Consider the following 12,454-nt stretch of genomic DNA (forward strand, 5'->3'; position numbering starts at 1 on the left):
AGTGGGGTGTAACTAGAGAAAACCCACACAGTTCTGGTTGTGGTGCGAGGTCTTCTCATTGTGGTGGCTTCTCTTGGGCCCCTGGGCTTCAGTGGTGGTGGCACGTGGGCTGAGTCGTTGTGGCTCACAGCTTCTAGGGCACAGGCTCAGTAGTTGTGATGCATGGGCTCAGCTGCTCCACAGCATGTGAGATCTTCCTGCAGCAGGGACTGAACAGGTGTCCCCTGCATTGAGGTACATTCTCAACTGCGGGACCCCCGGGGAAGCCCTGTAAAGTAACTTTTGCCATGGAAGGGAACCCAGGTTCCAGGCATTCCGACATGGAGAACTAGTTTGCCTACCTCACTGTTAGCCCTTTTACTTCGTCTTTACAACAGCACTATTTGAGCATTCAGGAGCATGCGTTGAGTCCCTACTATGTGGCAGACACTGTTCTAGGTGCTCGAAACAGCAGGAACAAAGCAGACATTCTAGATGAGAGACAGACGGTAAACTAGCAAACAATTAAATGTAGCTGGGAGTGATAAGGACTCCAGAGAAGAAGAAAGTTGAGCGAGGAGCCTAGGGAGTATGAGATTGGAGTGGCTGCTATTTCATAAAGGGTGAGTGGGTGTAACTGTCAAGTTCCAGTTAGGAGAATGGAAACCAGAATTGATAATTCAAAAAAAAGAAAAAAAAAAAGGAATTTAACATTGGGGAACTGTTACACAGGTGGTAGGAGGGCTGAGAGGCCAACCAGGATGATGAGGCAATCCAGAGATTCTTAACACCAGAAAGTTGTTGCCACCTTTAGGCTAAAGATATCACCAGAGCCAGAGATAGTTCTCACCCAGTAGAGCCTGGGGCCAAAGAAGAGATACATTAGTATCTGCTACTAAGACACTGCCTGAGGCAGACAGAGAGGAGGAGAAAGTTCTGCCCTTTCCACGTTCTCATCCTGCTTCTCAGCGGCTGAACCCAGGCAGCTGAAGACCCCAGACGAGGAAGCCTGGGAGACAGAACCCAAGGGTAGGGGTGTCTACCCCCAGCAAGATATCACAGGAGGAAAGACAGCAGCCAAGAGCAAGATGGCCAATGACCAACCAGGTTACCTTGGAACCGACACCTAGAGGAACTCAGAGAGTGAGTCAAGCAGACACCTGGGGAAACAGTGTTCTGGGCAGAGGGAAGAATAAAGGCAAGTTTGGCAGGAGGGTGACTGGTGAATTCAAACAACAGAGAGATGCAGGTGTGGCTGGCATGGGGCTGCTAGGGGTGGGAGGAAGGAGTTGAGGTCAGAGCTCTAGATGGGAGAATAAACAGCTCTCCAGGCCAGAACAGGAACTTTGACCTTTTCTCTGAGCGTGAGGAGAAAGCCTGGGAGGCTTTTGAGCAGAGAAATGACCTGATCTGAGTTGCTTATGCTCCACACTCTGGTCCTGTGTATCAAATAAAATATTGAGAGAAAGGGCAGGAATCGGGAGATCAGTGACGGAGACTCTTGTGATAATCCAAGTGAGAAATGACTTGAATCAGAGAGGGAGCCTTGCAGAGGAAGATGATTGCATTCTGCACATATTTCGAAGGAAGAGCCAACAGAATTCACTGCAGGTCTAATGTGTGCTCTGAGAGCCATAGAAGAGTCAAGATGACTCTTAAGACTTTTGCTCTGAACAAAACCCTCTGAATCTCTGGAAGGTTACCCTTAAGTGAGGTAGGGAAAACTGTAGGAGGGCACTGGTTTGGGAGGAATATTTGGAGCTTTCCAGTTTTAGACATGTGAAGCTGGAGATACCAACCGCACAACCAATCTGAGATGTTGGGTTAGAGGTGGATGTTCAACTCTGGAGTCTGGGGAGGTGTCTGGACTGGAGATGTGGGTGGAAATTTCTGGACTGGAAATTTGGGAGGTGTCAGTATATGGATGGCTTTTAAGCTACAGGACTGGTGAGATTGCCATGACTGAATAAGAGACCACAATGAGAAGCTGTCTAAGGACTGAGTTCTGGGGACTTCTATGTTTAGAGGTTCAATACTGAGAAGGCCAGAAAGGTAGGAAAAGAATAAGACAAACTTTTTTAAAAATTTAAATTTATTTCTTTAAAAATTTATTGGCTTATAGTTGATATACAATGTTATGTTAGCTTCAGTGTATAGCAAAGTGATTCAATTATACATCCATATGTATTCATTCTTTTTGAGGCTCCCCAGGTGGCGTTAGTGGTAAAGAACCTGCCTGCCAACGCAGGAGACATAAGAAACTTGGGTTCGATCCCTGGGTTAGGAAGATCCCCTACAGGAGGGCAAGGCAAACCATTCCAGTATTTTTGCCTGGAGAATCCCATGGACGGACAAGACTGGTGGGCTATAGTCCACATGACTGCAAAGAGTCAGACATAACTGAAGCAACTTAGCATGCATATATTCTTTTTCAGATTCTTCACTCATATAGGTTATTACAGAATATTGAGTTCCCTGTGCTATATAGTAGATCTTTGTTGGTTATCTAGTTTATATATAGCAGTGTGTATAATCCCAGGCTCCTAATTTATCCTTCCCCCCACATTATTATAATTTTCAAAAAATTTAAGTATAGTTGATTTACAATGTTCTGTTAGTTTCAGGTGTGCAGCAAAGTGATTCAGTTATATATATTCACTTTCAGATTCTTTTCCCATGTGGGTTATTCCAGAATATTAAGTTCCCCATGCTATACAGTAAGTCCTTGTTGGTTATCTAGTTTATATACAGTAGTGTGTACACATCACTCAGGACAAACCTTAATCTAGAAGCCATGTGAAGAAAAGTGTTTCAAGGATAAGCGTGATCAACCTCTCCCCATAGGATGAGAAGTCAAATGAGGTGAGGACAGAAACTGCCTACTGGATTTAGCAATGAGGCAGTCACCAGGGACCTTGCGAAGACCTGTTTACCCTGGAGTGGTCAATGAGGAAGGCTGCTCAGAGAGGATTCAAGACAGTGGGAGGAGAGGAATAGCAAGTGTGAGAAAAACATTTGATGACTCCAGTGGCAAAGTGAAGCAGCGGAAAGATATGGAATCTAGGAAATGTTTTATTTTTTACGAGGCAGATATTACAGCATGTTTATAAGCACTCAGAAACGATCCTACAGAGGGAAATTTTCCTGATGCAGGACAGAGAGGTGATAATTGCTGAATCAATATCCTGGAGTCAAAGAACGGGTATATAGGTGGTGAGGTTAGCCTTGGCTAAGAATACTGAGAAGTTTTCTTAAGTGCCAGGAGGGCAGAGAGTACATGCAGACAGATGCAGGTGGGTTGGTAGATAGGGAGGAATGGAGTGTGTGCTAAGTTCTCTTCTGATTGCCTCTATTATACTAAGGAAAGAAGCATGGCTGGGGAGTTCCCTGGCAGTCCAGTGGTTAAGACTCTGCCGTGCTTCCACTGCAGAAGGTGAGGGTTCGATCCCTGGTCAAGGAATTAAGATCTCACAAGCTGTGCTACTTGGCCAAAACGTGGGAAAAAAAAAAGAAAGAAGCAGTGTGGCAGTTATCTGTAAGTAATAAGCAGGACGTTTGAAGGAGGAGGAGGAAGTATGAGACAATCCTTTAGAAGAGTGAGAGAGTGGACAGGAAGTGTAGTAGCTTTGCTAAGAAATGTTCATTGATTATAAAGTAGTTGATGTTTCAAACATGTAATAAATTCTTTATCTGAATGGGAGAATGGGGTGTTCTAGTTCAGTTCAGTTATTCAGTCGTGTCTGACTCTTTGTGACCTCATGAACTGCAGCACACCAGGCTTCCCTGTTCATCACCAACTCCTGGAGCTTGCTCAAACTCATGTCCATCAAGTTGGTGATGCCATCCAACCATCTTGTCCTCTGTCGTCCCCTTCTCCTCCTGCTTTCAAACTTTCCTAGCATCAGGGTCTTTTTCAGTGAGTTAGTTCTTTGCATCAGGTGGCCAAAATATTGGAGCTTCAGCTTCATCAGTCCTGACTGGTTGGATCTCCTTGCAGTCCAAGGGACTCTCTATAGTCTTCTCCAACACCACAGTTCAAAAGCATCAATTCTTTGGCGTTCAGCTTTCTTTATGGTCCAACTCACACATCCATACATGACTACTGGAAAAACCATACCTTTGGCTAGATGGACCTTTGTTGGCAAAGTAATGTCTCTGCTTTTTCATATGCTGTCTAGGTTGGTCATAGCTTTTCTTCCAAGGAGCAAGCACCTTTAATTTCATGGCTGCAGTCACCATCTGCAGTGATTTTGGAGCCCAAGAAAATAAAGTCTGTCACTGTTTCCATTGTTTCCCCATCTATTCACCATGAAATGATGGGACCAGACGCCATGATCTTAGTTTTCTGAATGTTGAGTTTTAAGCCAGCTTTTTCACTCTCCTCTTTTACTTTCAAGAGGCTCTTTAGTTCCTGTTTGCTTTCTGTCATAAAGGTGGTACCATCTGCATATATGAGGTTATTGATATTTCTCCTGGCAATCTTGATTCCAGCTTGTGCTTCATCTAGCCTGGCATTTTGCCTGATATACTCTGTATATAAGTTAAATAAGCAGGGTGACAATATACAGCCTTGACATACTCCTTTTCCAATTTGGAACCAGTCTACTGTTCCATGTCCAGTTCTAACTGCTGCTCCTTGACCTGCATACAGATTTCTCAGGAGGCAGGTCAGGTGGTCTGGTGTGCCCATCTCTTGAAGAATTTTCCAGGTTGTTGTGATCCACACAGTCAAAGGCTTTGGCGTAGTCAATGAAGCAGAAGATGTTTTTCTGGAAATGTTTTTCCCTTGCTTAGGTGTTCTAAGACACCTAGTATTCAGGTCAATAGAATTATATTACCTGGGTTGAAACAATTAAACCCTAACAGTGAAACAGCGTTAGATATAATTTAATCTTGAGTGATGTGAGGGGCACTTTGGTCCTTCTTTATGGGTGAGTCATTTCTCTGAATATCAGTTAGTAACGTCCTATAGATGTATAACCAGTAACAGAGGCTATCATGTGAAACGATAATAGGCTGGATAAACCACATTTTAACTGTAAAACATACAAATGTGAATCCAGGTTTATAATATTAAAACTATATTTTCCTCACTTGGTAAGACTTTTGTGTTAAAATTCATTCCATATTTGGTATGTTAGGGCATGTTGTTGAGTAGAAGTGAATAACCAGAGGAAATGAATTCAACCGTCCATAGAGTTGTAACAAACTAAGAAATGAACAGGGAGGGAGTTCTTATCAGAGGAAAGGTTACACATCCCTGGAGCATGTCAGGGAGGGAGCTGGGCAGAGGTGGATAGAGAGCCAACAGAAGGAGGGGACAGGAAGTGATTGAGATCTAATCTGTGCTTGACAAACTCTATTTTCCTTTCCCTCTCCTGCTGCCCCTTATCTGCTATTTGGAAACTCCAGGAAGGTCAGGGAAGATGCAGACAGAGTGCCTGATCCAGAAAGCCATGAAGCTGGAACCTTAGCTTTGGTGGATTTGCCTTTTATCTTTGTCAGAAGTACTGGTGAAAGTTTAGGGGTAAATAGTTGCCTAGGGTCTTGAAAGATTAGTTTTTGGTCCCTAGGACAATCTCTACTATTCCACTATGCATGAAGGTTAGGGAAATTATCTTTGTAATTTGACTCTTAATATCTATCTCTTGAGCCTCATAAGGAACATTGGAAAAAGTTAATAGATTTGGCTAGCACTTGGGTCAGTTATTGCAAATGTATCAAATGGCTATCCGGGAGTCATAAAACAGGTGGCCTTGAAATTGTACTGTGTTTGTGGATACAGATTGGCAGCCATCCTTTAAGGGCAAAATTATGTTAAAAGTTGAGCCAGGGTGAATGAACAATAGCCTATTTACAATACAGTGCTATGTTATGAAAGACAGTTCCTGAAAACAGATCAAGGGGATTGATGGTGATGCTCCAGTGTGTTTGTAAAAATTTGATGTTAAACATACTGGTCTGTGAATTTAAGACTCACTCTTCTTTCCGTTCTTCCTTCGATTTTTCCTTCCTTGGTTCCTTCCTTCTTCCCTTCCTTCCCTCCATCTTTCCTTCTTCTGGTTGCTTTTGGAGGGGGTGTGGATGTATTTAATTTGGGTTTTTGTTTTGAGCTGGCATATTTATTAAATAACAAGAAATCTGTTTTGAGTTAGTGTAAAAGCAAATAAAGAACAACGGATTCCCTTTGAAATTACTGTAACATGGTTAATATTTTTTTTATGCTTGAGAAAAGAGAACTTTAAAAGCAACCTGTCAACATGTAGCTGAACTTGGTGAAACTCAGCTACTTTAAAATGAAACACTTATTTTAAAAACTGTTTGACATAAATGGAAAATATCTGTTGTTAATGAAAATTTGTATAGGTCTAAGAGCCATAGAATTTTAAACTGTAATGACCTAACATGTGGACTACATCTCATTTTAGAGATGAAGAATCAGAAAGATTAAATAACTTCTCTAGGAGACTCAATTATTAGCAACACAGAAAAAGTCATATCCTATTTTCCTGTCTTTGTCCAGTACTTTTTATCAGTATATCACTAGGTTTCTAACATAAAAGCTTTCAGTGACATAACATTTAAGTTTGCACCTAACCGAAAAGAATCTATTGGTTTTTAGTTCCAAGGGACTGATTTAAATAATGGTTTAAAAATGATTTAAAAATAATGGTTTTCCCATATTTATGTAAATGGGGATGAACTTTTTAAATTGAGATATAATTCACATACCATGAAATCTATTTTTACTCATTCATTTTGATATAAAAGTTTGAGCTTAACTTCTAGTTACAGTATCCATTTTACTTAGGAGTGAGTATATGAAATCCCCTGGAGAGGTAAACAGCATTTTCAATATTCTTGCCTGGAAACTTCCACAGATAGAGGAGCCTGCCGCGGGCTACAGTCCATGGGGGTCTCAAAGAGTTGGACAGACACACACACACACACACACACACACACACACACACACACACACACACAGTCTCACACACAGACAAAGTCACACACAAAGTCTTACACACACACACACAGACACAGTCCCCTAAAGAAAAATTTCTACATTTTGGAGTAGGGATGACGGCGTCTGAAGAAGCTTCATGATTCCCCCTCTCCATTGTGAATAGGTTTTTTGGGGGTTTTTTTTGAGACAAAGATGGAAAAAGAGAAAGAAGGGATTGTAAATACTGAAAAACAGATAATTCTGTGTAACAGAAGGAGGAGGACAGTTTAACAAATCAAAAACAAAACTATGCAGCAGAAACTTACAGTCTAGGCCCAAATACTTTCCAGGGAAGGTGACGGTTCTGAGGTACTGAGGACACGCATAGCTTTTTGCGTTCATTCCCCCGCCCCGACATTAAATAAATACCTACTATGTACCGAGCCTGCGGAAGCGCTGAGAATACAAAGATGGATAAGGCAGATCCTCGAGGAGCTCACCTGCTCGTGGCAGTGGCGAAAAGGAGTTGCGGTGGGGGTGGGGGCAAGAGGTGCGGCGGGGAAGAGCGTCTGGAGTGGTTGGAGGAGAGTATGGAGTCGGTAGAGGTTGGGGGCTGACATTAAGACAGGAAGGTTGAAAAACAATATATGTTAAGAAATTGGGGGTTCACAGATGTGCTGACTTCTATGGCAGAAATCTGTCCCAGGACCTCTTAAATAATAGCCTCATTTGCCAAATTTGGCCAGATGTCATAATGCTGGTCTTCTACAGGTAACCCTCTCGAAGAGGTTTAAAAGTCTTCCCACTTCCAGCCCTTGCTTTCCCCACGATTATTAGGGCGTCGGGCAAGGGAAGGTTCAGGTTGGAAACCTGCACCCACGTTTGCAGCCTGGGCTCTCTGCAGGAGACAGGAATCCAGGGCTTTGCCGTCGTCATAGCAACTACGAGTTCCGCGGTCCCCTGCCCCCCCATCATCTTCTAACTCGTTCTACTTCCCCCGCCGTCTGGGCTGAGTTGTCGCTTCTCTCGCGAGATTTGAGCGCAGCACTGAACAGCACAGCAGTGATCTCACCCGAGACTTGGGGAGGGACAGTGGGAGGGAGCTAAGGAGGGGAAGGAATGGGGCGGGCGAGCGGGGAGGGGAGGGGAAGGGCGAGTGCGGCGCTGCCACCGCCGGCAACTTTGTGAGCGAGTTCACTGTGTGCGTGAGCAAGTGAGCGAAAGTCAGAGCGCCGCTGAGTCCCCGGGAGGAGGGTCCCCGGGGAGGGCCAGGTCTGGGCTTCAAAGGCCGCCCACCCCTCCACCCCGGCCCCCCACAAGCCGCTCCATCCTCTCCCGCCTCCGTGGCTCCCTCCCCATTTCCTCCCCCACCAACCCTCCCGGGCCTTCTCGCCCCCCGTCTTGCAGTTACCTGTCCCCTCCCCCCCACTTGGCACGCACCTCCCCTTTCCCCGGCGTCCACCACGGACCTCCCCCCCCCCCCCCCCCCCGCCAGCCACTCCGCACTCACTTTCTGCGCCGGCCGCCCCCTCGGCTTTCTTTTGGAGGGGGCGCAGGCGGGCGGGATGGGGGGCGCTGAACCTCGGCTGCGGCGCGAGCGGTGACCCGAGCGCCCAGACAATAGTTGATGCCCAGGGACTTGGGGGGGCACCTCGCCCCCCCACTCCACCGAGAGCGCAGCTCCCCCCTCCGGCTTTTCTCCAGCCTGCATTCTGGGTCCCCTTCGGATCCAGGCTCGGGAGTTGGGCTGACTGCGCCTCCACCTCCCCCGAGCCCCCCCTGCGCGCGGCGCCCGACCCGGCCTCGCCGCCCGCTGTTATCCGCAGAGGAGGCGGCGAGTGAGCGCGCGCCGACCGTCTACACGGTTTCTCTCTCTTTTTTCCCCCCAGGGAGAGCGCGCGGCGGACGCGCCCGGACGCGCGGCGACACCGGGAGGCCGAGCCGAGCGGTAAGTGGCTCCGGCGCCCGGGGTTCGGGGAGGGGAGTTGGGGGGTGCAAGGCTGTTGACAGCCCCTACCCCATTTCTGGCTGGGGCGCGGGTCCGGGGCACGGAGCAGTACACCGGGAGGCCGGTCAAAGTTTTTAATTTCCGATGTGGTGGCGTGCTGATAGCGCAACCCGGCGGGGGCGAGTCCGAGCTGCACCGCGCCCGGCGCGCGCGCGCGCGCGCGCACCTCGGAATCTGAATCTGCACAACTCTCCGCCAGGCGCCTGTGCGAGAGGCCGGGAGACCCGCGCCCCGGTCGGGGTGGCTGCGCCCACCCAGCCGCTCTCGTTTCCACCGGGCTGACCCTTCCCCTTCAGTCACCTGGGTGAGCGCTTTGCACACTGTGCTGGAGGGATAGGCCGAGAGGTTTGATCGTGAGAAACGGGGAAGAGCAGCTCGGTGCCCGTGGGTGGTTCATTTCTCTCCCGGGGGTCTGGTTGGGAGCGAAATCCTAGGATGCTCTAACCTGCTTTTTCTTGGAGCAAGTAAACCTCGAGAGGGCTGAGGCATCGAGAAGGTACTGCAAAAAAGAACTTTTTCTTCTTCTCCCCATCTGTTTCCAACTTCGATCCTGACCTTAAAGGAAATTTGCCAAGCTCTCTATCGCTCCATGGCATTTCTAGGTGGACAAGTAATCTTGTTGGGCAGGTTGAAATTTCATCGGTTCACCATTTGGAGAACTTAGAGACGAGGGAAGTAGCTCACTTTCAAGGAAGATGTTTAATTGAGTTGTTGGTATTCGTTTTGAAGACAAGCAAAACTAATGGACCCTAGGATGCATTTATCTTACAAATTTATTTTTTTTTGAAGGGTATTTTAGAGGCAGCACTCAGTGGAATTCTTACTACCTGCTAAACGATTACATTTGTAAATTGGGAGCCTGTGATGCGATGCAAATTTCAGAGTAGAGGTGTCGACTTTCATCAGGTTCCAGGTCTGTCTGGATGAACTGGGGTTGGCGTTTCCTCTATAAAGCAAACCTTTCATGTTGAAACTCTGACTCAGACTCTTCAAGCCATTGTTTTTGTACTCATACTCTGTGGGAGTTAAGTGTCAACTTTCTCTCATTTTCTCATATGGAATATTCATCCCGGGCAAAGATTCTCTCACTTAATATTTTGGAAAAGTACAGGATAAAGTCCTGTAGAATCATTGTCTGCACCCAGTTTAGTAACAGTATTAATTTTCTATATAATCTAGATCTAATAACCTTCACTTTCCTCTTTTTCATTTTTTCCAAAGCTACAATTAAGCCACCTTTACCAGAATTAAAAAAAAAAAAAAATCTGATGGAAATAATATAGAACAGTGGTAACAGGAGTAGTTTCATATAAAAGGTTTTCATAAGGCAGTTTATGGTCACTGAAGTGTCTATTAGATGACGTGCCAGTTCTTAAGGAGAAAATTAATGTTAAAACATTTTTCCCATGAAATAAATTATTTATACTTAGGCATTAGCAATTAACAGTGCATTTAAAATGCTTTGGGTGATGATTTGCACATAAATGGTTAGGAGCAAATAAGCAAAATAAGAGATTTTGAGGGGTGAATGGTATTTTGTGGCTGATAACTTGTTTTCTTATCCCATGATACTTAAGTAAAGGACTCCTGAAGTTGACTGTATCATTATTTCTCTAGTTGAGTGAGAGAACAAGTTTGGCAGGTGGCTCAAGACAGTCAGCAGGTGTTGCTGTTAGCTTCTTTGTGGTTGCTGGTACTGCTCCTTTAGTTTGAAATTGCTGTTCTGGTGCAGTGCACTTTTTAGATCTGAAGTGTCAGGCAGAATTAATTGTGACTTCATCATAGGATTCTATGATGAGGTTGAAGAACTCCTGGTAATAATTGCAATACTAATTGCAAAGCAGCTCACTCAAATTTACAGTAAGAGTCTTTGAACTCTGTCCTTTCACTGTGATTTCCTGGTTTTCTTACTTTGCTTTTGCATTGAATTAGATGTGTAATTTTGATGTAGGTCTCTCCACCCTTATCCCTGGCCACGTCTTGAATTTTTTTTAAAACAACTATTGGAAAATACCTTCTAGTGATTTTATCGAAGCCATAGATCGAAGATTGCTGGAGATGAGTGATTTTGCAGAGACTTTGGAGGACCTTGGTTGACTGTGAGTTGGGTTGTGTATCTGTTCTATTAGTTTGAGTTTTTCAATGAATGGCTGTTTTCTGTCTCTTTGAGCTGTGAAACAGGAGCATGAGGATAGGCGGAGCATGTGTAAGAGTACAGATCCTCTCAGTCTTTGCAGTTTAGGGGAATGTATGTAGTGATTGACGGTAACATGAATATATGCTTCCTATTGGTCCTCACTGTCCTGCCATCATTTCTATTGGTCCATGTCAGTGTACATATGAAGTATACCTAGCCCGAAGATTTTCAGGTGACATTGCAGATTTGAGCCTTTTGGTAAACTGATGAAATTGGACTTTGTCTAAAGAAGACAGACTAACTCATCCCTATAATGTTGAGCTTTGTTGTTCAGTTGCTAAGTCTTGGTACAGCTAGCTCTCTGATATAGAATGCATCTTTCTTCCTTTTGACTCAAATCACAGAATTTCATATCTCCAATTCAGAAAAAAAATTTCTCTCCATAATATCACTGTATTCTTGATCTTTTGAGGTTTGTAGTAAGTCAAACAGTAATGAGTGCCTCTGTCTGGGAGGCATGCTGTTGAGTTCTGTGATTCCAGTGGTGGGTAAAACTATGTTCTGGGGCTCAAGAAACTTACAGTGCAGTGGGGCATTTGTAGTGACCTTCCCTGGTTTGATGTTCTGATACCCTGAGACCCCTATAAAAGTTTTGCATAGCTGGCAATTATTTTTGAATTATAACTTATTTGAATTAATTTTGGAAATAATGGGGCTCAGTATTTGTCTTTAGAACGTTTGGGTTTCAAATTTTCCAGCTACGGGATATTAAAAAGTAGTCAAACCTTTTCCTGAACTATCTTTCTGAAAGAATTATTTTTTTTTCCCGCAGCGATGCTTCATCTCTTTGCTGCAGAAATTATTGAGAATATGTGTATGAAAGAAACTTGTAAACCATAGTTTTATTTGCAATTGCATGTTCTTACTTTCTGACGAACAGATTCATACATTGTTAGAGTTAGAAGGGATTTTGAGCATAAATCATTTAGCCCTTCTCCATTTTCCAGATGAGGAAACAAGCCCAGAAAGTTGAAGTGATTTTTTTGAAGAGTATAGGAGAACTAGTCAGTGATCACTCAGTGATTGGAAGACAGGTCTTCAGATTTAACTGTATTCTTTTGTTTGCTGTTGTTTTTCCCCCCCATCTTAGAGTCTATCATGTTAAAATTTATTTGCTACTTTTACCCTCCACTCAAGCGTTCAGTATTTATTAAATGTCTAAAATGAGAAGAGGCAAAACTTAATGAGACAAAATGTACATGAAGGTTGAAAAGCCATAAAAACTGCATTGATGTAGTGTTCAGTAACTAAGCTTTAGTTACTTAAATTACGAAGTTTTGGAGAAAGAAATTAGGAGTTAGCTAAAAGTATTTACATCATAGCACCT

The 12,454-nt window shown here is 44.4% G+C and overlaps 2 protein-coding genes across 7 annotated transcripts in view; one reads left to right on the top strand and one right to left on the bottom strand.

Moving 5' to 3' along the window:
- LOC110129441 (uncharacterized) overlaps positions 1-9,896 on the bottom strand; it is a 136,445-nt gene extending 126,549 nt beyond the window's left edge. The window contains exons 1-3 of the mRNA XM_070468550.1: positions 9,758-9,896; positions 9,231-9,342; positions 8,433-9,133 (exon numbers count right to left, since the gene is read on the bottom strand). Coding sequence (XP_070324651.1) covers positions 8,433-9,133; positions 9,231-9,342; positions 9,758-9,896 — 952 coding nt within the window. The remainder of the gene's footprint in view (positions 1-8,432; positions 9,134-9,230; positions 9,343-9,757) is intronic.
- SIPA1L1 (signal induced proliferation associated 1 like 1) overlaps positions 1-12,454 on the top strand; it is a 493,843-nt gene that overhangs the window by 113,530 nt on the left and 367,859 nt on the right. For 2 of the 6 annotated variants that reach the window (XM_070469570.1, XM_070469573.1), the window contains exon 1: positions 8,783-8,870. The gene's annotated coding sequence lies outside the window, so the exon portion shown is untranslated. Of the gene's footprint in view, positions 1-8,117; positions 8,195-8,782; positions 8,871-9,091; positions 9,235-12,454 lie in introns of those variants that run through there. The other 4 variants (XM_070469568.1, XM_070469569.1, XM_070469567.1 and 1 more) reach the window with 4 other exon arrangements.

The sequence above is a fragment of the Odocoileus virginianus genome, chromosome 6, assembly GCF_023699985.2.
Source record: "Odocoileus virginianus isolate 20LAN1187 ecotype Illinois chromosome 6, Ovbor_1.2, whole genome shotgun sequence".
NCBI lineage: Eukaryota > Metazoa > Chordata > Mammalia > Artiodactyla > Cervidae > Odocoileus > Odocoileus virginianus.